The 26278-nt window shown below is 41.2% G+C and overlaps 2 protein-coding genes across 10 annotated transcripts in view; one reads left to right on the top strand and one right to left on the bottom strand.

The window, feature by feature from the left end:
- Positions 1–394: 394 nt before the first annotated feature.
- polr2j (RNA polymerase II subunit J) lies at positions 395–7047 on the top strand. The gene is made up of 4 exons (XM_052035213.1): positions 395–520; positions 4379–4468; positions 5787–5961; positions 6911–7047. Exons 1-4 carry the CDS (start codon positions 468–470, stop codon positions 6944–6946), a joined length of 354 nt encoding a protein of 117 aa, XP_051891173.1. The 5' UTR covers positions 395–467; the 3' UTR covers positions 6947–7047.
- A 138-nt stretch (positions 7048–7185) lies between these two features.
- Positions 7186–26278, bottom strand: part of LOC127581156 (general transcription factor II-I-like) — a 124943-nt gene continuing 105850 nt past the window's right edge. For 8 of the 9 annotated variants that reach the window (XM_052035206.1, XM_052035209.1, XM_052035207.1 and 5 more), the window contains 7 exons: positions 25462–25542; positions 13275–13352; positions 12531–12614; positions 12232–12415; positions 11704–11732; positions 11415–11558; positions 7186–9273 (listed from right to left, as the gene is read on the bottom strand). In XM_052035206.1, coding sequence (XP_051891166.1) covers positions 9212–9273; positions 11415–11558; positions 11704–11732; positions 12232–12415; positions 12531–12614; positions 13275–13352; positions 25462–25542 — 662 coding nt within the window. In that variant the 3' untranslated portion in view covers positions 7186–9211. Of the gene's footprint in view, positions 9274–10577; positions 10657–11414; positions 11559–11703; positions 11733–12231; positions 12416–12530; positions 12615–13274; positions 13353–25461; positions 25543–26278 lie in introns of all 9 variants that reach the window. The other variant, XM_052035204.1, reaches the window with a different exon arrangement.

Raw genomic sequence — 26278 nt, 5'->3', positions numbered from 1 at the left:
AGCCACACGTGTGGCATCGGTGCTGTGTTTTTTATATATAAAAAGGTAACACTAAGAATTGAACGGTACACGAATGTAAAGGTTTGAACAGTTTTATTAATGCATATAGTTTCTTTTATTATGAATAAAGTTTATTTTGAATAAAAAACAGCTAATGAAGAGTCATGTGAACTCTTTCTCTTCCCACTGAGGCTGCCCGACTTGCAGAATATTTCCAGCACTGTGATTTCAGATGTTCAGCATCTGGCGTTTTTCAGTTTTTTTATCACTTGCTATTCTGAGGCTGTCCAGGAGGTGGTGCCAGTGATCCCAGTGTGAGCGGTGACGGGCGGCGGCGCGCAGCCCTGTTGTGGTGCTCGGAGTGTCCAGGCGGCGGCGCCGTCGGCAACTCGCGGGGCATTTGCCGAGCGGCCGCGCTGCGGAGGCGCCTCTTGTCCCCGCCGCCGCCTCGTCGACCGTTCGCGGCCATGAACGCGCCGCCCGCCTTCGAGAGTTTCCTGCTGTTCGAGGGGGAGAAGAAGTGAGTGACGGGGGGGGGGACCGGGGGGGTTAGTGGGGGGACCCGGGGGGGTTAGTGGGGGGACCGGGGGGGGTTAGTGCGGGGGGGGGACCCGGGGGGGTTAGTGGGGGGACCGGGGGGGGACCCGGGGGGGGGGGTTAGTGGGGGGACCGGGGGGGGGTTAGTGGGGGGGACCCGGGGTGGGGGGGGGGACCCGGGGGGGGTTAGTGGGGGGACCGGGGGGGGGGTTAGTGGGGGGGACCCGGGGTGGGGGGGGGTTAGTGGGGGGGGACCCGGGGGGGGTTAGTGGGGGGGGGACCCAGGGGGGGAGTTAGTGGGGGGACCGGGGGGGGTTAGTGGGGGGACCGGGGGGGGTTAGTGGTGGGATCGGCCCCCCCATCCTCCCCGACCCCCCCTCCCCTTCTCCCCTCTCCCCCTCCACCCTCTCCCCTCTCCCCCCACCCTGTCCCCCTCTCCCCCTCCCCCCTCCCCCACTCTTCCCCTCTGATCTGCCTTCACCCCATTGTGGACAGGGGCCGGAGCTCAGGGAGGGGCTGATGCCCGGGGCCCTGGGTGAGTGGGGGGGTAAATGGGAAGTCGGTGTTTCTCAGATGTGCTTCAGCTTTGACCCCGGGCGGCGGCTTCAGACTTCTGGTGAATGAACTTGTGTATGTCACCCTCCCACTGATGTAATGTGGAAGCGGGGGAGCCCTGGTATCAGGTCCTGGTGGGTCCTCTCTCATCCACGGTGCATTCTGAGCTTCATATCCCCTGACTAGTGAATGTTCAAACTCTTTCAGTTCATTCAAGGTGAAGATCCATCCGCTCTCTCGGGTGGAGAGTTCGTGAGGTTTATCACTCATGAGTAGTTTGCTAAATGGCTGACCCCAGAGACTTGCCATGTCTTCACCCATCCACCTGTTGTTGATGCATCTGTCCACATTTTCCCATTGTGTGGGTTGGTTGTACCATCGTGTTAAATGGGATAGACTTTGGATCAGATCTGACAGCTCAAAATTAGCATTCGTGAGGTGCTGTGGATGACCAGTGGCAGAACTATACACCACCACAATTTGTAACCTGTAGCCCAGCATATCCATCACTCTACCATTACAGACAAGTTCAGTGTTAACTGATTCAGCAAGAGCATACAAAGTGTAGTACCTGGCATCCTTTTAAATGAGGTGCTAATCTAGTGATGCTGTAACACTGGCTACGTTGCAAGGTTTGTTGTTTAATATGAATGTATTAATGTAAGTGATTCCACATTCAACAGACCAGATCATTGCTCGCCACACCTATGAATGATGGTGGGCAATTAAACATGTAATGGGAGAAGTAGCCTCCAAGAACATCCATGTACTCAGGGCCCAGCATTTGCATAATGAAGGAGAGACTGGAGCACTGACAATCACGTTCACTCAGCAGTGCCGTGTGGATGATGCATTCGGCTTCCTCCTGAGATCCCCACCATCATAGAAGCCAATCTTCAACCAATTCAATTTACTTCATGTGATATTAAGAGATATTTGAGAGGATTGGATATAACAAAGGCTCTGGGACCAGATAAGATCCAGAACTAACCATGTCTCTAACTATTCCAGTAGAATTACGACAATACCATCCTAACCATGTGGCAAATCAACAGGGAGCGGGACAGATCCAGTCAACCTTGCGTCAGGCATCAAAATGATGGAAGATTTGATCAGGCAGCGCATTCCCCAATAATCTGCTTACTGATGCCCAGTGTGAACGTCAACAGGACCACTTGGCTTAAGACCTCATTGCACCCTCATTCCAAACATGATGAAAGATATGAATTGAGGGGGTGAAGTGAGAATGGCTGCCCTTGACATCTAGATAATATTTGAATGTGGTTTCAAAGGGCCCTGGTAAAATGGAGCAATGCATCAGGAGGAACATGTCCCAGTAATTTGAGACATGCACAAAGGCGGTTGTGTTTGTAAGAGGTCAGTCATCCCAGCACCAAGATTCCATTCACAACCCCTCAGCAAATGAAGCAGTCTGTGCCTGCCTGGAGCAAGACAGGCAACATTCAGACATGGGCTGCTAAGTGGTTAAATAATATTGCCAGCCAATGACTGTCTTCAACAAGAGCATCTAATCACCAACCCTTGACATTCATCGCCAAGTCCCCTGCCATCAACATCCTGAAGGGTCACCATTGACTGGAAATTTGGTTGGTCCAGTTGAATAAGTACGGTGGCTACAAGAGCAACTTGGCTGGGTACGCTGTGAGTGTGGCTCACCACCTGACACCGCAAAACCTTTCCACCATTAGGAACGAGTGTGATAAAATGCACTCTGCTTGTTTGCATTTCTAACAACACTCAACGCAGGCCACTTCTTCAGCAACCCATTCATCACTCTGAACAGTCAATCCCTCTACCACTGTCACACCATGCTTGTAGTGTGTACCATTCAACAAAATACACTGCAGTTATTTGCCTAGGCTACTCCGACTACCTCCTAAACCCATGACCTGTAGCCCCAAGTTCATGGACTTTTGAAAGATCTGTTATTTGCAGGTTCCTCTCCACGCCGTACACTATCCTGACTTGGAAATAATATTGCTGCTCCTGCACCATTGCTGGGTTTAAATCTCGGAACTCCCTCCCAAACAGCATTGTCATCAGAATGACTAGAAAACTAATAAGGCGGCAGCTTAACACCACCTCTCATGGGAATGGTCAGTGAGTACTGGTCTTGCCAGCAAATACAGCATCTCAAAAAATGAAAAATACAGTACCTTATTTTAGATGCTCCACCCTGAGGATTTTCTATGATCTCCAGTGTGTGTAAGAAAATCCCGACATCCCAGAATTGGACTTAAAAGAATCATTTTTCAATAGATATTTTTGAACATAGTCGAAGACAGAATGTATGCCTTTTTTGGGTTTATTGGTGAATATGTGGGTTAAGCTAATTTGCTTGCTGTTGCGATGAGAGGTGTATATTTTCTTACACTTTTGGGCATGCACCAAGTATGACTCAAGTATGTGGATTAGTCAAGTATAAGGTTTCCTACAAGCATTTGGCTTGGTGTTGGTGATTTCAGACATTAATTAGTGGGCATTATAATGAACCCAAGAGTGTAACAGTGAAAGTCCCTTAATCTCTTATAAGACAGAGCAAATTGGTAATAGGCAAGACACGGCTAGGTTCAGTTTATAAATTGCTTTATTCCACAGTAGGCAAAACATACAGAACGTTGAGTATGATGAAACACACTCGGTACAGTCAGTATCACTTCTGTTTGCATACTATAACAAAAATAAATGAACAAGAGCATTCTAGACCATTTCAATTGGGCTTCACGATATATGCACTCTCTCTGACCAAGGCAGAGGCTGTCCTAGTGCCTGACTGATTCTTTGGTGTCTCTGTACTGATCAAGTTTGTCAACACACTTATGCTGGATGTCTTCAGAATGACCAGTCCATATATTGCTAATGAATGAGCCATTGAGATCTGTGCAAAGGCAACTTCACTTAAATCACTCCTTGCCTACCTATGGATGGCCAATCCAGCAGGAGGCTAATTGGGGAAAGTACTCCCTTTCCAGGGAACTTATGACAAAACACATCAAAATCCTGTCCAAGTCATTTTCATGGAAAATGGCCACAAATTTGAAAACCGCAGCAGTATTATTGGTTAAATTGCTGTTACCCAAAAATTATGTTTCAGAGCGTTTAACAGGTAATTTACTATCTGGGAAATGTACCCTGTTAACTGTATTCCTCTCACTGTTGCATTCTTGTTGTCAAGTTGCTTTGATCCAATCAATACTGTGTTTTGTGTGCAGGTATTTTCTGACTGACATTATTTTGTACTATTACTATTTTCCTTTCTCTTTAGAATAACAATAACAAAAGACACAAAAGTGCCAAATGCATGCCTATTCACCATTAACAAGGAGGACCATACCCTGGGTAATACCATCCGATCGTAAGTGAACAACTTCACTCAGTAAATCTTATTTTTTAACATGTGACAATATTACGGTGCTGAGGTGGTCTTTTAGAATTCTCCACCCACCATCCCTAAACTGTTTTCCACTCTTATCCACCAAGGTTCCACAGGTCAATTTTCCAAGTTTGATTATTTGCTGTTACATCATGACTACCTTTCTCAGAAATCATCCATGTCAACTTTAATCAGGGTTGGTGTTTCTGCACATTGTTTTGGTGTCTCAGTGAGATCTTGAAGTAGCCCCCATTACACTCAAACCAGTAATTATGCACCTGCTGATGTATTATGGCTGAGGGTAGATTGAAGCATGCCTTTCCTCCATCATCACAACATCCATAAAGAGATCCTGATGCAAATCACACATCAATGACTCCCACTCATTCAATCCAGAGCTCCCTGATCCACCAGCGCCCAGTTGCCAGGCTGCCTTGGTCAGCTCCTTCTATCAACTAGGAACACATTGAACATTCTATGTCATGTACTTTAAGAGGCCGTAGCCCAAGAAACTGCGCACGGCAACCGAATGCTCTATTGCAAGGTGGTTCTAAGGTATACACTATGGAGAACAAGTCTGTGAGGTGGAGTTTATTCACCAGTAATTGGTGCTTGGTTCAAAGGTACTCGCTAATGAATCTTCTAATACACTGATTACATTTACTTGTAGATCTATGATACCAAAGCGCATTACTCAGAAAATCAAGGATTTTATTGTTTTCTTACAAGGGTTCAGATTAATTGTGGTTATAATAGCTGACACTCACCTGTGATGTTTGAAGTCTCTGTTGTCTCTTGACCTGCATCCCTGACCCCCTCACACACACACAAAATCTCTTGTTGGACCTTATGGAGCTGCCTTCTGAGTGAGCTGAAACATTTGTGTCAGCCAGGGAGGTCTTGAATTTGAGAAGTCATTTGTAACCTTACAATGATACCATTGCTGGTAAATGGGATTAGTGTTGATAGGTACTTGGTGGTCAGCATGAATCGAGTGGGCTGACTCTGACAACCTGAAGAGGAGAAATCTCTTCCAGAATCCCCTTCAGAATGTAAGGAAACGATAATACATCAGCCCCAGTAAAGTTCTTCTGTGGCTGTCTGCCAGTGTTAGAGAACAATGTAGACCAGTGTAGTTTACACAGGTCCACTCAAGAGTTGAATGGAAAGCTTCTCATTTATTTATATCAAATCACAGTGGTACACTTTTGTCAGTGTGATGTAGTAATCTATAAAGGGATATGAGGACTTTGGGGTTAAAGTTACCTTCGATTGCAATATCTGGCTTTTTGTTTTACAGGCAGTTGTTGAAGGACCCTCAGGTGTTATTTGCAGGTTACAAAGTACCACATCCTCTAGAACATAAAATTGTTATCCGTGTGCAGACTACTCCGGACTACAGTCCACAAGAGGCATTTACAAATGCCATCACTGATCTGATTAGCGAGTTATCCCTTCTGGAGGAGCGGTTCCGGGTAAGTTTCAGTATGGTGGTTGAGATATTGCTGCCAGAACCTATTACAATGGATATTAAAGATGTGTTGGATATGTTTCAGTAAATTGTAAAACTATTGTTGTTTTTCCTAGCCTATTCTGTCTGAACTAGTTTCTAGCATCAAGTCAAACTACTAGTTAGTCTCACGTGGGGTACCAAAGGGCAACACTAAGAAGTTGAAGTGCAAATGTTTTAAGTTTATTTCTTATTGTTAGGGCAATTGTGTTTAACATCCCATCAGTTCAAGTACCTGAACTAAGAATGCCATGCATGTTCTTTAACCTTGCTTGACCACTGAGTATCCCTTATCCCACTTACATATTCTGGTAAATACAGCTTTGGAGCCTGACCATGTTTCTATAGCAATGGTGTTATTTCAACCCCCTTGAAATGAAAGCTAAGAAGAACTTCTTTAAATATTTCTCTTTGTGCCCAAGTAGTTGCAGGTTGGTGATTTTAACATATCTCCTCTACAGTACGTAATCGCTACTCAATCAGTCGACATATCTTAGACAATGCCCTGTTAGCCATTCTGTTCCTTTTTGAAAGGAATTTGCTGTGGCTTCCAATGTAATTTGTATACCTGTGCTAAAAGCTAAAGGTCCCAGCACAGATCCCGGTAATATTATCATTTCCTATAAATCATATTCCTTTCAATTTGCCAACCCATGTCTAAAAGCTTGAACATTTATTAATTTGTTCAAGCACACTTCACCTTTGTCCTGATGTGGTTCCATATTCATACAGGCTTGATTAGGACTTTCATTTTCAGTTAAATTTCCTTACTAGCTTTCTCATCCCTCATTCCAATTTCTCCAAGCTCACTTGTCTGGAGGATCCACCTGAGACTTCTTACTAAGCTGCTCCATTCTAGTTGTCACCTCTGGTTGATCAAAATAATTATTGAAACAAATCTTCTTCTATTCCAGGTTGCCATTAAAGATAAACAAGAAGGAATTGAATGAGAAGTTGACATCAGAATGTGTTATATTTGCAATTCACTTTTAAAAATATCATTGTTTGACCAACTTGATGACAAAATAAAATTAAGCTTTTATAAAATGTTCTTACTGGGGCTTTTTACTCGCATCGGTATTGCAAAAGACGTGTAATGTAGAGCATCTGTCACAAATGATGTATTTTAACTGTCAAATGGTTCTTAATTTAAATGTTGGAAATACAACAACAATTTGATCCATGACCAGATGTCCAAGCCAACATATATTGGAAAATATCATCAGTACTGACCATGTAATTTAGTAAAGAATGGACATCTTTCCCTAAAGGATTTTCAGATTTTGTAGCAGAACCTGGCTGATGTAGAATATACTCATGATGAACTACATTAGCTCACTTGCATTCAAGAGGTAGACCTCAGTCAATTTGATGCCCAATCTTTCAGCACCTCTGCTCACCAAGATGATCCATTAAGGCCCAAGCTAAGAGAACAAAACTAAATTTGCCAACTAGAAAATAAACTGCAGTGCCCAATGTTCAATATCTGCTCTCACTGAGTTGAGGGGAGGGATTTGAAAATAATAATCTGCACCCCAGTAGCAACTGTGCAAGAAAGCATTTAGTCCTAATGATTTTAGGAACGGCATGCTCAATGTATTTAAACTCTTAAGGCAGCTACCAAACTGATTAAAGGGTAGCACAGCCTTATCTCCAGGGAAATGGATTCAATCCTGACTGAAGGCGCTGTCTGTTTTGAGGTTTGCACATTCTCACCATGATTCCATGTGTTTCCAGGAGGTGTTGTGTTTTCCTCCCGTTCCCTAAAGAAATGCTGGTAGCTTAAACAGCTATTGTAAAATACCCCTTGGTATTTTAGGATAGTAATTTGAGAAAAGAATCAATGGGGCTTTGATGGACATGAAGGAGAAGTAGGGATACATCAGAATAAAGCAGAGCGGGAATGAAACTGATGGGATTTCTCTGCTTGTAGCTAGCATAGGCTCTATGGGATGAATGGACAATAGGAAAAATAGAGGTGGGGTGGGGGGGAGGAGTGAGGCACCATTTTTGCTCCAGATTCCAGCTTCTGTGGTCTTGTGTTTCTAAATATTCAATATCTGTCATTAGTATCTTGAGACAGGGATCTGTCATCAAGTTGCTGTAATAGTTCAGACTGTACAAAATTGTAAGTTTTAGCATAATTTTTCTCACTTCAAGTTGCATTGAAATAACCGATTCCTTTCACTTGCTCGACATACTGCACCTTTCTCTGCAAACGAGATGAAACAGGTGACCCTAAAGTTCCTCCCACTTTCCATTCAGTCCTAAAACCTGATCCTAATCTTACATTTGGTTGCCATTTTAATTCACTGTTCTATTCCTACCTGTGACTTCACAAAACTAAAAAGGGAAGCTTGAAAAAGCGTAATTCTTTTTGACGAGGTACTTCATGGAGTTCATCAACTTCTGATCACACTCACTACTTACAACTTTGCCGGTGGGATACTGGTAAGACTACTGCTCCTCTAGACTTAATCTTTTTTTTAACCATCCATCCTTTTTTGCATTTAATGGACTCCTGCTTTCCACCAATCATCTTTTCCCCCACCTCCCAATATTTTTTTTTAATTAGATTAAATGTCAATATCTTTATGGGACATGAAAACCAAAACTGATCCTTCAATTTTCCTCGACTGATTTAACTATCAGAAAAATTATTTCCTTTCACTGACTGAGCATAACAGGACTGATAGATATTGGTCAAATCTTCCTGACTGCTCCTTACTACCAAGGGATTACATAGATCACAGAATCCTGGAAATGAGAAATATTCAAACTATCCATAATTTGGATTTAAGTTTTCATTTTCATTGTTTGTTGGTACATTATATATAAACTTTTGGGTAAGGGGTGGTGGGAGGTACAATTTCAGCAATGATTAGTTACAATAATCAAAAATATTGCCTCTAACATGAGACAGCTCACAAACCAATTAGTGCCAAATACAAACATTCAACACAAATGGTGCCACCAGTACAAACAAAAGTATTTTTTCTTCACTTTAATAAAGGTATTCTGGTTGACAAGTCAGATGTACAGAACACTCCCTCAACCAATGGAGACAAAATTTGGTGAATTTCACAGAAGCAATTATCTTGTGCTGATAAAAAAGAAAAAAAATCTTTCCAATGGTACAAAAAGGTCAGGATATAAGCAAACATTTTTCCTATGTTGTACAGTTATAATACAATGATGCCCAAGCTTTCTGAAGCTCACACCTCCACACTGGATGATTCTGGAGGCTGAGATTTCTCACGCAGACTGACATCATGTCCTGCAAGTTTGAGGGGAAAAAAATATTAATGCTATGCACAAGACAAACTTCCACATCAGAAAGGCTCATATCAATGTTTATGCACAAGTTCAGGCAAAATAAAATATTCTAAAGCATTAGAAAAAAATGGCCAAAGCCAGCAAAATAGTTGAAACAGCAAAAGGGAAACTAGAGAAACAAACCACCAATGAAAAGGAAATAATTACCATCTCCTACTGTTCCATCAATCCAGTGCATCCCCTTTTACTGGAATCTAAATCGTGATGAAGGAAGCTAACTTTGGAAACATTTTCTTCCTTAAAAATGGGCCTCATTTCAGTGACATAGGGGCTCTAAAATAATTTTTAACCACTCCCTAATTTCAGTTTCAGTAATTAAAATAGATCCCCTCATTATGCAAAAAAAAAGCTACATATCCCATTTTCTTACAAAAGTCACATCTGAAGATACCTCAGAAGTCAATTAGCAGAGAAACAAATGTGCAATTTTGATACTTTGAATATCACTTATCTATTTGTGGGGTCTGATTTTCAAACTAGAACAAATGATCTGGCTTTCACTTTAAGGTACACAGTAAGGACAGCTATAGAGCAACAGTTATCATCACAATTCTCAAGACCAGTAATCAAAGGATGCTTCTCATCATACAACTTTCACTTCTCTGCACACAATCTCAGCTTTTAATATCCCACCATCACAGCACCGGATAGTGGGTGTTCTTCTTTCATACTTTTAAAACATTCTCCACAAGTTAAATAAGAACTTCATTGGTAGTCCCATAAAACTGCCACCTGAAAACAAATAACTGTAATCAAACTATAGGACAGTCTACATGTCTGTTGTTTGTTTTAATGGTCAAATTAAAGAACACCATTTCTTGACTGAATGTTCCCTTAATTCGGGAATCTTTCAACTTGCTTTTTCCCTCCATCAGAAGTAGATTTCAAGATAAAATGGAGATAAAACTCAACTTTGGACAGTTTGCAGCAAAACCTACATATTTTCCGTGTGTGATCAAGTTTACACTTCACTGCAGAAATGTAGGTGGCAACTCAATTCTGACATATACCACTAAAAACTGGGTTAATTTAATAAAACAAAAATTAGAGCATGCAGAGTTTAAAATGGTACAAACTGAGTGCCCTACAAAGGGAGAGAAAAAAAACAAGCCATTTTACAAAGAGATGGCAATTATAGTGATAAATAGATCACACTAGAAAATCCTACCAAAGATGCTAATGGCATTCAGGAACCACTAGGTGTTTAATGAGCTGGCTGCAAAGCCCACTGAAAGCTAAACTTACTGCACTCTTATGAGTTCCTACTACCATGTTGAGTTTGGCTCTTCTTTTATTTTAGGCAGTTCTTGTATTTGAGATGTATCTGGTAGAACAGAAACCAAACAATTCAATGAATCACAGGAATAAAATCAGGTTGGTTTGATCAGAAAAGATAGTGCGATGCAGAAGTTAGTGTCATCTTCCTGCACTAACTTCTGAGTGAAGAACTGTTAATTTTGTATCTTCCAATACTGCAAATCAGATGTAACACAAATAGCAACTAAGACCATTTATAATCATAACATGTCCAAGCACATGCACTATGGTGTAACAAAGGGAAAGAAATTGGAAGTTGAACTACACATTTAAAAAACACAGGATAGGAATTCCCTTGAGATTTGAAACAGGCCTGGGAAATAATCAAGTCATTCCTCCACTCACTAAAATCAGTGAAGAAACATTATGATTAGAGCAAATTTATATATGAAATAATATTTACTTAAATAGGTAAAAGAAAAAAAGTGACTGGGAACTTCAATACACACAATTTACAGATATGAAGCCAGATCACAGACATAGCGATTACAACCCATTTCAAATCAATGAAATGTAGAACAGGACATCAGGTACAACTGTGTCACAACAATATATTTATGGTAAAGCTGTGTCACAACAGAACATTTTAGTTCAAATGCATAACAAAGATTTTTTACTGATTGTGAAACAACCCCTTAAGACCTTCAATAACAATTTTTTTTTCCCCAGACACTGATGGCCTGCTGTTGATGTTATAAAACTAAGTGAAGTAGCTCTGGAAAAGTAATCTCTAATTCAAATCACTGAGCTGAATGGTATACTCACCTTGTGCTGTAGGTGGTACCAGTGGTGCAGTTGGTAGCACAAGTGTTGGAGGTGGTACCAGTGAGGCAGTTGGTAGTATGGATGCAGATGCCGTTGCTCCAGTTGACACTGCTGGAGCTTCTGCTGCACTTTGTTCAGCGAGCTCTACAAAACAAGGGAAACAGAGTAAGTCAGTTCAGCACTGGTCACTCAGTTGCTAAATGTTCAGGCACAAACTCTACATTCACTTGCATAAGTATGTTACATCAAATATGCAAAGAAATCTCATTTGTGATTTGTTCTCACTTACGGTTATTAATCAGGAGTCCTGGAAAAGGTCTGTAGGAGAGGAAAATATATTTTTGTTAGTAATATGCAAAATACCTGAAGTTTCTCACTACCTCAAGGTTTAAATTATTCTATAAGTTAAAGCCCCAAGTAGATTCTAATCCTGTTCCCAAATCATTGTTGAAGTCATTAAATGTAGCCTTTCTTGCTTTGTTTTTTTTTGGGGGGGGGGGGGGGGGCAGGGTGAGGAAGGGAGGAGAAGGTGGTGGCTGTGAGGGAAACCTTGGCTACTATTCTATTATCTTACTCATAAGCATAAGCCAAAATCATGAATTTATCATAGCTGTTGAGCGTATTGTGCATCCTACTACTCCGTGGCACACTGCATCAATGTACTTTTGGTCATCATCATGCTGTTCTTTCATCACTGTACTGTTAACTGCCAACATTATTTCCTTTGCTGTTTACCAGCTGCCAGCATGGCATAACCATTTTACATTTGACACATTTTTGTTCAGATATTCCACTGAAAAGCCTCAAGATCCCTTACCTTATAACTGTAAATTTGATAAAGTTTGCAGACTCCAGGATCTTTTTCATGGCACTTATTTCAAGGTAACTGGGTGCTTTAAATGGAACTCCTGGAGGCATACCATCAACTATTACACAACCAGGGTTTGTAGTTATCTTTCTGTAAGGAACCTTCACTGGGAAATTCATTCCGATTGCTTCACCTGTAATAAAGATTACTTCTAAATGTCTGCTTTCATGTCTTCTGTAACAAAGCAGCATCCAATCCAATTATGACACAATGATACTAACTTTTAAATATTTATATCAAAACATTACCAAATTTCTTGCTGAACAGGTCATTTACTTGTTCTCTCAGTTGTCTAGCTTTTTCCACCTTGGACACTTTTTCGTTTTCACCTTCTGAAAGAGAATAAACATTCTCACTCAGATATAATCTCATTTTTCAAATACAAAGGCAGAATAGCCAAGTCCCTGCCACTTCATTCTTCACCTGAAGAACATCCTCTACCTTTAGCAAGATGTTGCCCATGATTTCCAGGAATACATTTCTGACAAATTTCTCTTTCACAATCACAGCTGTCCTCTTTACCCATTTCTGTGTAATCTTGTTGTGAAATTGCACCCCCCCCCCAATCCTGAACTATGAGAAGGTTGTGCCCATCCTACCCACTATTTCTTCTCTCCTCCCCACCGCTACCACTATCCCTAGCCAGAGTTCAAATGAAAAGATTACTTCCTGTTCTATCTGGGGCATTTCAATCAATGGCAAGTTCTCAGGATTTCAATTAAAAATGACAGTAAATCTCATCAGCAAAGTTTGCACATGAATATTCACTGTGGCAATTTTAGGATTTTTTTTAAACCTAGACATAATCTGTTACTGGCTACATAGGATTTAAACATGCAGAAACACTATTCAGATCTGTTAACTAAGGGATCTACACTAAAATTAAGATTGGAAAAACAAACAGAAATTGAAGCAAGACATTTATAAAAATATAAGTGGGACAGAAAACCCCACAACCCACTGTACAGAATTATAAACAAAAAACACCCTACCTGGGACCGTAACTTGAATGATGTTAAGGTCTTCAACACCTGCCGCAGTCGGTAACCCACCAGCTCGATTTCCTAAACCTGCATTGTGAGAAATATTAAGAGATGATTTCACCATCTGATCTCTGATTTCAACAGAAAAATGAAATAGATACAAAGAACTAAAATACAGAAATTTCTTAATGATAGAAGAAAAATGTTTTGAGGTATGATCATTCAGCACACCAGCTGGAGCCAAAATGCTCATCATCATTTACCAGGGTATCTTACCCACTCAAATAGTAGTAAGCCAAAAGTGTTTTCCAATAAATATAATCACGGGAATTCAAATGCTAATTAGCTGTTAAAAGTTTCAATTTTACATTGTCAAATTCTCAACAATGTGTAACAAACCCCACACTCTTGACTCTGCATTGTCCTGTATTTAAACTAACATGTTCTCTGCAGTAATTGATTAAAAGACTAGTCATTAAGTGTACAGAGTGTCATCAATACATTAATGTAATCCCAGTCCATGCCTGAGTGTGATGGATTGACTTTTAAATGGGGCTACTGTAGTGTGAAAAATCATGGCTATCATGTGACAGTGACAACACTGACCCTTCTGGTCGGATGACAGCATTGCTCATCGGGTCGGAAGTGACACCACTGTCAATCAAGGTTTGGCTCCACCCCTGTCCCTCTGGGCACACCTAACCATTGGCTTTTGTAAAACACCTTTGCACCTGGCCCTGAGCAATTGGCTTGTGAATCACCTGGGCTGGCTCCACCCCCCAGCCCTTCAGCAGTATAAAAAGTGCTGCACGCTGGTTTGCTGCCTCTTTGTCTCTTTGAGGATGTTGAGGTAAGCTGTGCACTACTTAAGGGTAATTAGTCAGAAGCATGCTGGTTGTTAATAGAGTAACAGCTACATGCCATAGCTCCTATTTATCTTACTTTTTCAACCTGGTTTGAAACACTCTCTCTAATTGCAATTTTACTTTACCATGGCTGCAAGGGGTGCCAAAGGTACTAAAACTACCAAGGAATATGATGCTCCTGAATCTCTGGAATCTGTTTTACAATTGCTTTGAAAACACAGATGACTCTTCCAAGAAATTTGAACAATTTCAAAAGCAACTTCAGCAGATTAATTCTAAATTGGATTCTATTCAAGAAACTTCATATGATCATGACAAATGGATTAAACAGCATGAAGGGTCTCTCTTGGTTTTGGATGAGAAAATTGATGACTTGGAAAAGCTTTGTAAAAAGCAATCTAAATCTAATGAAAAGCTAAGTCAAAAGAATATTGACTTAGAAAATAGGAGCAGAAGAAACAACCTTTGAATTCTAGGTCTCAAGGAACTAGCGGAAGGTAATCAACCTACTGAATTCTTTGCAAACCTTTTGGCTGAACGGTTTCCTACTATTTTAAAAGCTGTACCTAAGATTCATAGAGCACATAAATCACCGGTGAACAAACTTCTTATGGAAGGCAAATCCAGGTCAGTCATTACCTCTCTGCATAGCTTTCAAATTAAAGACCTTTTAATTCGTGAATCCTGCTGAAGAGGAATTACTACCAAAATTACAAGATTGGAATTGTTGAGGATTTCTCATCTGAAGTTATGAATGAATGTGTTAAATTTAAAAAATCATGTCAGAGCTTTATAACCAAGGTTATAAACCTTCTCTCTGTTACCCTGTAGAGCTTAGAATTATTCTGAAAAATGGCTCATATAAGTGGTTTACCTCCCCTGCAGACGCTCAAGTTTCTCTGGAATCTGAGGATTGAATGACTCTAATTTTCTTCATAATCATCTACTTTTTTATTTTTGATAACCCTTTACTAATACTTTGAATGTTTATGTACTTTGATTTTTGATCATTTTTTGATGTTATTTTACATATTCTTTTTGAAGTTTTTTTTACTAATAAACTAACAAAGATATTTGTTATTCCATGATTTTGAAACTGGTTTTTTTCAAGTTACTGTTTTGATTGGGTTGAAATTAACCAACCTTGAGAAATTGGCAGCAGGATTATTTGGGTTATATGGTCTTTAGATATAGATGCCGGCTTTCTACTAGTCAGCTGTTTTCTCTCTTTGGGTGGTGGGAGGTGTGTTGGGTTCTTTCCTTGGAAGCTCTTTTGGGCTTTTAGCAAAGTCTGTTGCTTAGTTACCTGATTGGGAAGTTCAGTGTCTTATTTGAATCTACATTCTAATATGGCTTGTGTATTACCTTTTTATTCATATTTAAACAATATTAAAATGGATCAAGTGATTAATTTAATTAGTTTTAACATTAACAGATTAAACCATCCTGTAAAACAAAACAAGATTTTTGCTTACATTAAAAAGCTCAAGCTTCAATTATTTTTTTAAAAAGAAACTCGTACACGCAATTGTGATACTTTATGCTTTTTCAGTCAATGGAGAGGGATGCAATTTCATTCCTCTTTCCGAGCTAAATCCAGGGGGGTTTCAATCTTTATAGATAATACTGTTTCATTTGTTCAACTTAGTAATAACAGACACTAATGGTCATTTTGTTATAGTATCAGGGAAGCTAGATAATAGACAAGTGGTATTTACCAATATTTATGCTCCGAATACGGACGATCCAGGATTTTTTGAACTTTTTTTTTTGCACTTTTGCCAGATTTGAATCTTTACTCTCTGGTTCTAGGAGGAGGCTTTAATTGTTGGTTAGACTCAAGGTTAGATGAGGCATCTACTAAACCAGCAGCTCTTAATAAATCAGCTTTATTTCTTCAATAGTTTTCAATGAAAATTAACATTATTGATGTTTGGTGTTTTTTATATCCAGAAGACAGGGAATATTCATTTTTTTCTCATGTTCATCACACATATTCCAGGATCGCTTTTTTTTTATTGATAATCAAATGATTTCATCAATCTGATCCTGTGACTATAAGAAGATTGCTCTTTCAGACCATGCTCCTGTGTTTTTTATCTCTAAATCTCCCTGGACTCCCTCAAACAGATCCTGGCGTTTTAATCTAACTTTGCTATCTGATAAAGACTTTTTAAAATTTTTGGAGAAACAAATCACTTACTTTCTTTTTTAGAGAGAATAGCCCAGGAGAGACGTCTAATCTTATATGGAATGCTTTTAAAGCCTTTAGAGAACAAATTATTTCTTGCACGGCAAGTGTTAAGAAAAAAGCTAACAGAGGATTGATTTAGCCAATCAATTGAAACTTCTAGACCAAAAATATGCCTCTGCTCCAGATCCTAGTTTATATAAAAGGTGAGTTGAAATTAAAACCAAATATGATCTCCTTTTAACATATCCAATTGAGAATCAACTCTTAAAAGATAAGTCAATTTTATATCCATGGAGATAAAACGGGTAAATTATTGGCTAACCAATTAAAATCCTCTGTAGCTAGACAACAAATTAAAGAAGTTCGCAAAGCCAATGGAGAAAGGACAACGGATCATTTGGAAATAAATGATACTTTTAGAGAATTTTATTCTAAAACTTTATAGTTCTGATTCTCCTAAAGTTGATACTGATTGAACAACTTTTTCCACCAATTAAATATTCCTATGCTCTCTGCTGATAACCGAAAACAACTGGATAAATCTATTACTTAGGAGGAAATCGCCACGGTTATACAGTCAAATCACTCTGGAAAGACTCCAGGTCCTGATTGATTTCCATAAGGCTTTCTCCTCACTGCTTATACCTTATTTAAGTTCTGTTTTTTTGGATTCTTTTAAATTGGAAAGGTTACCACAATCCTTTTATGAAGCTTCCATTTCACTTAAGAATAAAAACCCAATGGAATGTTCTTCATACAGACCAATTTCTTTACTGAATGTTGATGTTAAAGTTTTATCTAAAGTTTTGGCTCGTAGATTGGAAAATATTTTACCATTAATTATATCCGATTTCTCTAGATGCTGAGAAGGCCTTTGACCAGGTCAAATGGAGTTACCTATGTAAAACCTTAGAAATTTAACTTTGGGCCTGATTTTATTCAATGGATTAAATTACTTTATTTATCTCCCTCTGCCCGTGTTCTTACTAATTTGCAACTTTCTGAACCTTTTAAACTTCAACACAGAACCAGACAGTGATGCCCTTTGCTATTTGACCTGGTCTTAGAGCCTTCAGCTATTGCTTTTCGAGAATCTACAGAGATTGCCAGTATCTTTAGGAGAGGTACTACCCACAAATTTTCGCTCTATGCTGATGATTTACTGCTCTTCATTTCTAATGTTGAGACTTCGTTACCTTCTATGCTTTCTCTACTTTCCTGTTTTAGCCAATTTTCAGGATATAAACTGAATTTACACAAGAATGAACTTTCCCCTTTGAACAATCTGATGCCATTCAATCCTAACCTACCTTTTTAAAATTGTAATGATCATTATTTGGGTGTAACAATTACTAAAACTTATAAACATTTATTTAAAGAGAACTTTCTTGCTTTACTGAATTATGTGAAAAGCATCTTACCAAACTGGTCACCCCTCCTGTATTGTTGATTGGCTGCATTAATTCTATTAAAATGAATATTTTACCTAAATTTATGTATCTATTTCAGGCTTTACCTGTTTTTATTCCTAAGTCGTCTTTTTGATTCCCTTGACTCAATTATATCTTCTTTCATATGGGAAAAATAAACATCCTAGATTAAATAAAGTTCATTTTCAGAAAGCTAAAAATAATGGAGGCTTTGCCTTACCCAACTTTAGGTTTTATTACTAGGCAATCAATATACGAAATCTTACTTTTTGGTTAAATGAGGCCTGTCCAGTATGTGTTTCTTTGGAAGCTAATTCTCAAATTTTTCTATTATTTCTTTGCTTGGCTCTTCACTTTATCAATAAATTAACTGATAATTTGGTAGTTAAACACGCTTTGAGGATTTGGTTACAATTTAGAAAATATTATGGTTTATTGAGATTTTCATTGTCTAGTCCCATTTTTGCTAATTGTTTTTTAAACCTTCCATGACTGACGTAGTTTTTAAAGAATGGGATAGATTGGGTATTGTTTTCAGGATCTGTTTGTTGGAGGAAATTTCACAACGTTTAAACAATTGTCAACAAAATATAATTTGCCAAAAACTCACTTCTCTATTTTCTAATTAGAGATTTTCTCTGATGTCAAGTAGATACTTTCCCTATAAATCCTGATAAGAAGTTACTAAATGTAATTTTTAATTTGAAGCCTTTTTATGATGGTTCAATATCCAAGATTTATGGTAGGTTATCAGGAACAAATAAGGTTCCTTTAGACAAAATTAAAAATGCTTGGGAACATGATCTGCAGATTTCAATTTCTGAGGAAACTTGGAATCAAATTTTTAAACTGGTTAATACTTCATTATGTGCACGTCACTCCCTCCAATTTAAAGTGGTTCATACAGCTCACCTGTCCAAAGATAAGTTATTGCATTTCTATTCAGATATCTCCTTATTGTGACAAATGCAATAATGGGGAGGCTTCTGTAATTCATGTGTCTTGGTCATGTCAGAGTCCGGAAAAATACTGGATAGGAGGTATTTCAAACCTCTTCCATGCTTTTTAAAATAAATTTTTAAGCCAAATCTTTGAGAAAAAGATAATTCTGGAGACTTCCAATTTGTACATATTGGCCTTTATTTCTCTTATAGCCAGGAGGGCTGTATTGCTTAAATGAAAGGAAATTACTCTTTTTTTTCTCCCCCCCCCTACTTATGTTCAATGGTTATGGGATGTTATGTCACATCTAAATTTAGAGAAGATCTGTTCTATTTCTGGATCTATTCTGAACTTTCAAATATTATGGAGACCTTCTTTGAACTACTTTCAAAACCACTGATTTGGTGCTTAAAGTACAGATATTGGCCAACACTTATGTCTTTAGGGGGTTCTGTCTTTTTTTTAACCAAACAGATTCTGTCTTGGTAGTGGGGTTAGATTTTTTATAATAAAATTATTCCAATTTAATAATTAGTTATCATTTGTTTATTAATATGAAGTATTATGATTTCATGTGATTCAATACAATGTATTTTGTAACATTTTGTTTGTTCCTTTGTTTCATAATACTTTATTTTTTTTATTTGAATTGATAAAAATACTGAAAAAGAGGGCAATTAGTTAAGGATTCCTGGGACCAAAGAGTCAATGCTTGGCCAGAATCAGGGGGTTCAGGCACTGTATTGTTTTCCCTGATTGTAACTAGTTCAGTGTGTGTGCACACTTCACCCCTGTTGCAACTCCCCTCATGTTCCACGATCACCTGTGTGCGAGTGTGCATCTGCTCCTGTTTATTCTGTTCCTGCGTTTGTCTTTGTGAATAAATCCTTTTTCAAAATCCAAAGACTGTCCACAGTCCTCTGCCTTTGAGAACCCAAGGAACCCTTTCTCACATTTGGCACTGCGAGCAGGGTCTTAAAGGTCTTGGCCGGACGCAGACGGGGGATGGATGTTCTGGAACGGGAAAGGTGGTGAGTGCAGGTACTGAGGAGAGGATTCCTGGGTGGACAGATGAGAGTGAGGGATTTGGGAGCTTGGCCAGCATGCTGGCAGACCACAGTAAGCCAGTGGACTGGGCAGAGCAGTCAGATCCATGTGGTGAGAAACTGGGGCACCATGAGGTCACCCTCCTCCAGAAGTCGGGGTTTCCCAGGGTCAAAGGGGTGCCTTCTGGCTGCTTGTGTCCCTCCTGAGACACCAAACTGGGATTACTAGCCAGATGCAGAATACATGTCTCCAGAAAGACATGGAGATAAAGGCGCTCCAGCAGTGCTGCTGTGTGCCGCAGCAGGCAGTCCAGACCCGAGCCAATGACCTCAAGGCCAGAGGTACTGAGGTCACCTGCAGGCTGATTCAGCTGCAGCAGGCACTAGCAGCCAGACCCATTAAAAATTCAAGCCCTGGTCCAGCACGACGACAAGCTGGACACATGGCTGGGGGATGGGGATATATGGATGGATACTGACAAGGAGGGGGTGCCAGAAGAGCCAGGGCTCCATCACACCTGCCCTCCCCCCATCCACCCGAACCCCTGCATGCTTGACCCGTCACCATGCAGTCCCAGGTCTGCCAGAGAGGGGAGGGGAGTCAGGATGAGGCCCCTGCAGGGGGAAGTGCCTGTGGTCCCTCCAAGACTACGGAGGCCCAGGATTTCTCACCCAAGGTGCTGACCCAGCTAGTGGACTGGTACTGCCAGTGGCTGAGCGAGCACATGGCTGCTCTGACTATGGGATGAAGGCCCCCCCCAACATGAGTCTCTCTCACCAGGAAGTAAGCGCCCTGGGGAGCTTGTCTTGATCAACAGAGCATTGATGTGGGCACCACTGGGAGGGGCTGGGAAAGACACTACCCTGGGGGATTCAGTAGTGACCACAGTGATGGTCTGGTACCCTACCCTCCTCAAATGGGACTCATACAGGCAACCACCGTGGAGCACGGTTAGTGAGGGCACCAGGGTCATCAGGGAATGGGCACTGATGACAGGCCTCAGAGGCCTGGCAGTCGTGACTTGTTAAAAACACCAGGGTGACCAGCACACTAACGGGATACCTGGTCACCACCATGCACCCCGATTTGAGGCCAGTGGTCCTGCCCCTCATGGGACCGGCTAGTGGGAAGACCATGCGGGACGCTATCACCCTCCTGGAAGGTCTAGAGTTCTTGCAGTGGGGGAAACCCACCCAGGTCTGTAGGGAAAAAACCGAGGGCTAGAGCCACAGCCACAGCCATGTTTCACGCGCAGACAGCTATTCTTGGACCTGCTGCGCACAGGAGTGGACTGCGGCAGCATAGATGGGATCCCGACCCCTGCCATTTATGCGCTTTGGAAAGAGTGTTGCAGGGGGTCATCTGGCCAAGGGAACCCCACAACCACCATGGGATCAAGCCCGACATGGGGCACCCCCGACCTCCAGGCCACCTGGGCTGCCCCCAGTGACACTGCCTCTGTCCCTCCCCTAAACAGTCTCTCCTGCCCTAAAGGCTGAGTTCCAGGACCTGCTGAGACAGGAAATAGCCTTTCTCTGCCAGCAGGAACTTTCACCCACAGGGTGGCAGACCCCCCCCACAGGATGAAGGCCTGGGGTCCCGGCCCATTTGTTCCACTGCCCTCTCCTGCCTGGGAGACCTGAAGCCACATATACCTGTCGCTGTACATTGGGGGAATATACAGAAGTATACACAAGCACTGCAACTTGCTCCCTGCCAGGCAGGTGTCCATTTTGAATTGCTGGTCTTGGCCAGTGAGACAGTTGCCAAATGGAGCCTCTGGTAGAAGATCCAAGGGCACAGAGTTGCTTATGAATTCACCAGCGCCTCCAATAAATCAGAGTGCTAGACTTGCGTCTGAACCCCAGCACACGCCAGTGAAGCTCTACCACTTACACCGATCCCCCTGGATGATCTTCGAGTGAACTGTTTACAGACTTTTTGTGCCTGTCGGGTTCAGTATATCGGTTTGGGGGTGGGGTGGGGTGGGGGGGGGGGGAGGGGGGAGTTGGATGGCAGTTCCTCACCACTACAGCACATTTCTGCCAGTGATTCCCAGTGGGGTGGGTGTTTCACGAACTGATATTTCCCTCCCTCCAATTTGACCTCCACCCAAGTCCCGACCCTCTGAGTCATCCCACAGCCATTGGGCAAGCCTGGGGAATGCTGGTGCAGACTCCACAATGAGCACAGTTCCACCCTTTCAGGTGGCCACAGTGAGTGTGAGCGAAACTGGTACGCAGGGGCTTCAGTGACCACTGACAGCGCCACTAAGCTGGGGACTCCCTGGACTTTGAACAGGACCGACTGGATTTGTGGCTACTGTGCCTACCCGCAAGCTGGTGCAGCTGCTGCTTTCCAGAATTTGTGATGCCCTATATCCACACTCGAACTTGGGGAGCAGCTGGCATAGAGCAGCCACAGGGACAGGAGGACCAGAGGCGGAGAGGTTCTATATGATAGCCTTTCCCACGTATAGCATAACCCGACTGTCCCGTGAGGCCATCCAGATGACCAGCGTGCTCCAGACGCTGGCTAACAAAACAGCAGTGGCACTGCAACATATCAAGGATGCCCTGATGAGGATGGCAGCAGAGCTGGCTGCCGTCAGGTTGGTAGCCCTGCAGAATTGAATAGCCATAGACTACCTACTCACTGCAGACAGTGGCACCTGTGCAGTGATTGGTAAGGGGTGCTATACCTTTATCCCTAATGAGTCCAGCAACATCACCAACCTGGCTACTCACATTAGGGACTCAGTGGCCAAAATTCAAAAGGCAAGGGACCAGCTCCTCCAGCACAACAGCTCATGGGGAAACTGGTGGCCGTTTGGGTCTCTGGTGGGGGTGGTGGGCAACTGTCATCCACTGGGCCACTGTTCTTGTTTTAATTGTAGTAGCTATCTGTATCTTGTGCTGTGCTTGTCAGATTATTAAGAGCATGTCTGCCCTTCACTAGTACTGTATATACTACAATATAATTGTAGATTTAGAAATAGTCATCTCCACGTAACGATTGATAACTGGTGTAACTTCTGAGGGGTGGAATGTAGTAAAAGGTCATGGCTGTCATGTGACAGTGACAACACTGACCCCTCTGGTCGCATGACAGCATTGCTCATCAGGTTGGAAGCAACACCATGTCAATCAAGGTTTGGCTCCACCCCTGCCCCTCTGGGCACACCTAACCATTGGCTTTTATAAAACACCTTTGCACCCGGCCCTGAGCGATTGGCTTGTGAATCACCTGGACTGGCTCTACCCCCAGCCCTTCAGCAGTATAAAAAGTGCCGCACGCTGGCCTGCTGCCTCTGAGGATGTCGAGGTAAGCTGTGCACTACTTAAGGGTAATTAGTTAAGGATTCCTGGCACCAAAGTGCCGATGCTTGTGCAGGGTCGGGGGTTCAGGCACCATGTTGCATTTTCCCTGATCGTTTGTAACGTGTGCGCATGTGCACTTCACCCGTTGCGATTCCCCTCATGTTCCGCGATCACCTGTGCGAGTGTGCATCTGCTCCCATTCATTCTGTTCCTACGTGTCTTTGGATTTAAGGATTTATTCACAAAGACTGTGTCCAGAGTCCTCTGCCTTTGAGACACAAAAGAACCTTTTCTCACAACAACTACTTGTCTAGTATGCTTTTAATAAAACTGTACAGATGAACTGGTGTTGGAACATTAGTAACAAATTCTACTTCCCAATTTCTTGTTTTACAAGTTGAAGATGTTTTCAGTACAATTCAAGAGCTGTATTCTGATCGTATCTATTGATCAAATGACACAGATGAGAAATACTTGCTGCTTCACTTTAGCCAATTTTAACACATTGTTAGAAGTTGTTATTCTAAAATTATATACAAGCATCCTGTGTAATTATTCCCCTTCAAAGTATTTTACATAGCACTTTGCTCAGAATGTGAATTTCACTCTAATGCTTTTGTATCAAGCACATTTAAGCTTAAAATGTAGCCTGCATATTCATGGACTTGCAGCAGGGCAGAGGGTGGTTCTAAAGTGGATGGTGGAGATAACTGATCAGAATCTTTCAATGCCCTTTGGATACAAGGCGATGCCAGAGGACTGGAGAGCGACTAGTCGTTCGAGACAGAGAGCAAGGTTAAACCTAGCATCTACAGGCTAGTCACGTTAACCTCAGCGATGAGAAAGCTTTCAGAAACACTGATGCAGGACAGGTTTATTAATCACCTGGAGGAAAACACATTAAGGCTAGCCAACACAGATTTGTGAGGGCAAATCACATTTAATCAATTTGAGAGTTTTGTTTTGGTGAGGTAATGAATGGTGTCGATGAGGGCAATGCAGTTGATGTGGTGTACATGGACTTGCATAAGGCTTTTGATAAGATGCTGCATAACAGTTTACCAAAGATGAGGCACATGACATAAAATGGACACTGACAGCAGGGATACAAAGTTGGCTCAGTTAAACAACAATATCATGGTGAGTGGTTGTTTTTCTTTGACTGGAGGAAGGCAAATAGTGGTGTTCCCCAGGATCACTGCTTTTATTTTAATCTAGATTAATAACCTAGACTTGGGTGATGCAAGCCACAGCTTCTAAGTTTGCAGATGACAAAGCTTGGTAGCACTGAACTACAAAGAATAGTGATGAACTGTAGCAGGATATAAACAGACTGGTAGAATGGGGAGATACATGGCAGATGAAGTTCAATGCGAAGAGTTAGAATATAAACTAAAGGATGAATGAGGGTGACATATAGAATAAAGGATACTAAAAAGGAATGCAGGTGTAGTGGAATCTGGTGTACAAGTCAAAAGTGAAGTCAGTTTGAGAAAGCTAATAAGCCAATTAATAAGGCATACACTGGGTTTTATCAATAGAAGCATAAACGATAAAAGAAGGGAAGTCATGCTGAACCTTTTTAAAACATTGGTGCAGCCTCAGCTGGAGTACTGTGGTCAATTTTGGTCATCTCATTATAAAAATGTGGAGGCAGTCAAGAGGGTTCACAGGAGATTTTACAAGAACAGTTCCTGATTTGAGGGTCTACAGTTACAAGGTTAGATTGGAGGGGCTACAAGTATCTTCTTTGGAGAAGGCAGAGAAGAGATCTGGTCAAAGTATAAAATGGTGAGGGGTCTGGACAGAGTGAATAGTGGGAGGCTGTTCCTGCTGGATAGGGTCAAGTACTAGAAATAAAACAGGAAGAGAAGAGAATCAAGACACAAGGACAAACCTTTTCAAAAATTGCAGCGTGGTTGGAATCTGGAATGCATTTCCAGCAGGCATAGGGAAGACTGGTTAATTGTAGCCTTCAAGGAGGAAGTGAGTAAATATACAGTGAGAAAAAAAATTGCAAGACTACAAGTGAGGGGCCAGGGGATAGAATTAGTGAGTTGATCTGATAGCAAGGCAGCACAGACAAGATGGAATGTGTGGCCTTTTTCTGTGCTGTAACCTTTTTATTATTTTGTGGAAAACTCAGTTTAGCTGATTGACTTTCCTTAATAGACACTATTAGCTACTGATACGTACTGAATAAACCACATTCTCCAGCCTATATTCAGAAGCATGAGCCAATGACACCCTGCATTGCAAATTGTAAATGTTTTGAGAAATGCTAACATAATGTCAAACTAAAGCTAATCTGTAGCGAGAATAAATATTTCATGTTAAATAGACATTTCATAGTCAATACATAAACGATGGAGGTAGGAGTGAGGTACTTCTGTTTACCTGCAACAGTTGGAGCAATAGTAGTAGTCATCGCCTTTTTCACTTCAGGGGTTTTCTCTTCAGAGGATGTTTGCGATCTTGCTGTTTAGAGAAGTAAAACACAACTGATAAAGTTACAAGTGACTGCATTTTGTACTGATTATGCCTCAGTGGCACTAAACTGAGCTAATAAAGAACATCCAATCTTTGGCCAATCAAAAACCACCACAAAACCAAATATGCTTTTTGTTTTAAAACCATGGCAATATTCATAAATGATGTTAATGCTTGAACACAAGTGCAAAACAAACCCTCATTGAGATTGTTCAAAAGACTAGAAATTCAGTGCTCATCAAGAGCCTCAAGACAACACAACATCAATCTTTTGACGCAAGCTGCAGTATTATTTACATGTACTGGAAGTCCACCAAGTAGTGTGCTATACCTTATAGAAGAGCCTTCAAGATCCATGCCAAGACAAAATAGACTCAATATCACGTTGCCCTACCAATGGGAGGCACCAAATATTTGAATCTTACAAAATTATCAGGGAAATTAGGCATATACCAATCCTTCCCCTGGCTGGGTGTCCAGAACCTGGGTCACCATCTCCAAATAGAGGGTTAGCCATTCAGGACAGAGAAGAAATTTCTTCACCCAGATTTGTCAGTACTGAGTTAAGACTTTCTGCACATTTTAAAGCATAAAGAAAATTCTCACAATCATTTCATTTACTCTAGTCAATGAATGATAAATTACACAGCTAAATAAGAAGTTCTCATCTGGTGTGTTATTACCACAGTATTTAACATTAATGACAAAAGAATCACTGAATAAA

The sequence above is a fragment of the Pristis pectinata genome, chromosome 21, assembly GCF_009764475.1.
Source record: "Pristis pectinata isolate sPriPec2 chromosome 21, sPriPec2.1.pri, whole genome shotgun sequence".
Taxonomy (NCBI): domain Eukaryota; kingdom Metazoa; phylum Chordata; class Chondrichthyes; order Rhinopristiformes; family Pristidae; genus Pristis; species Pristis pectinata.
This window is presented reverse-complemented; position numbering and strand designations above follow the sequence as displayed.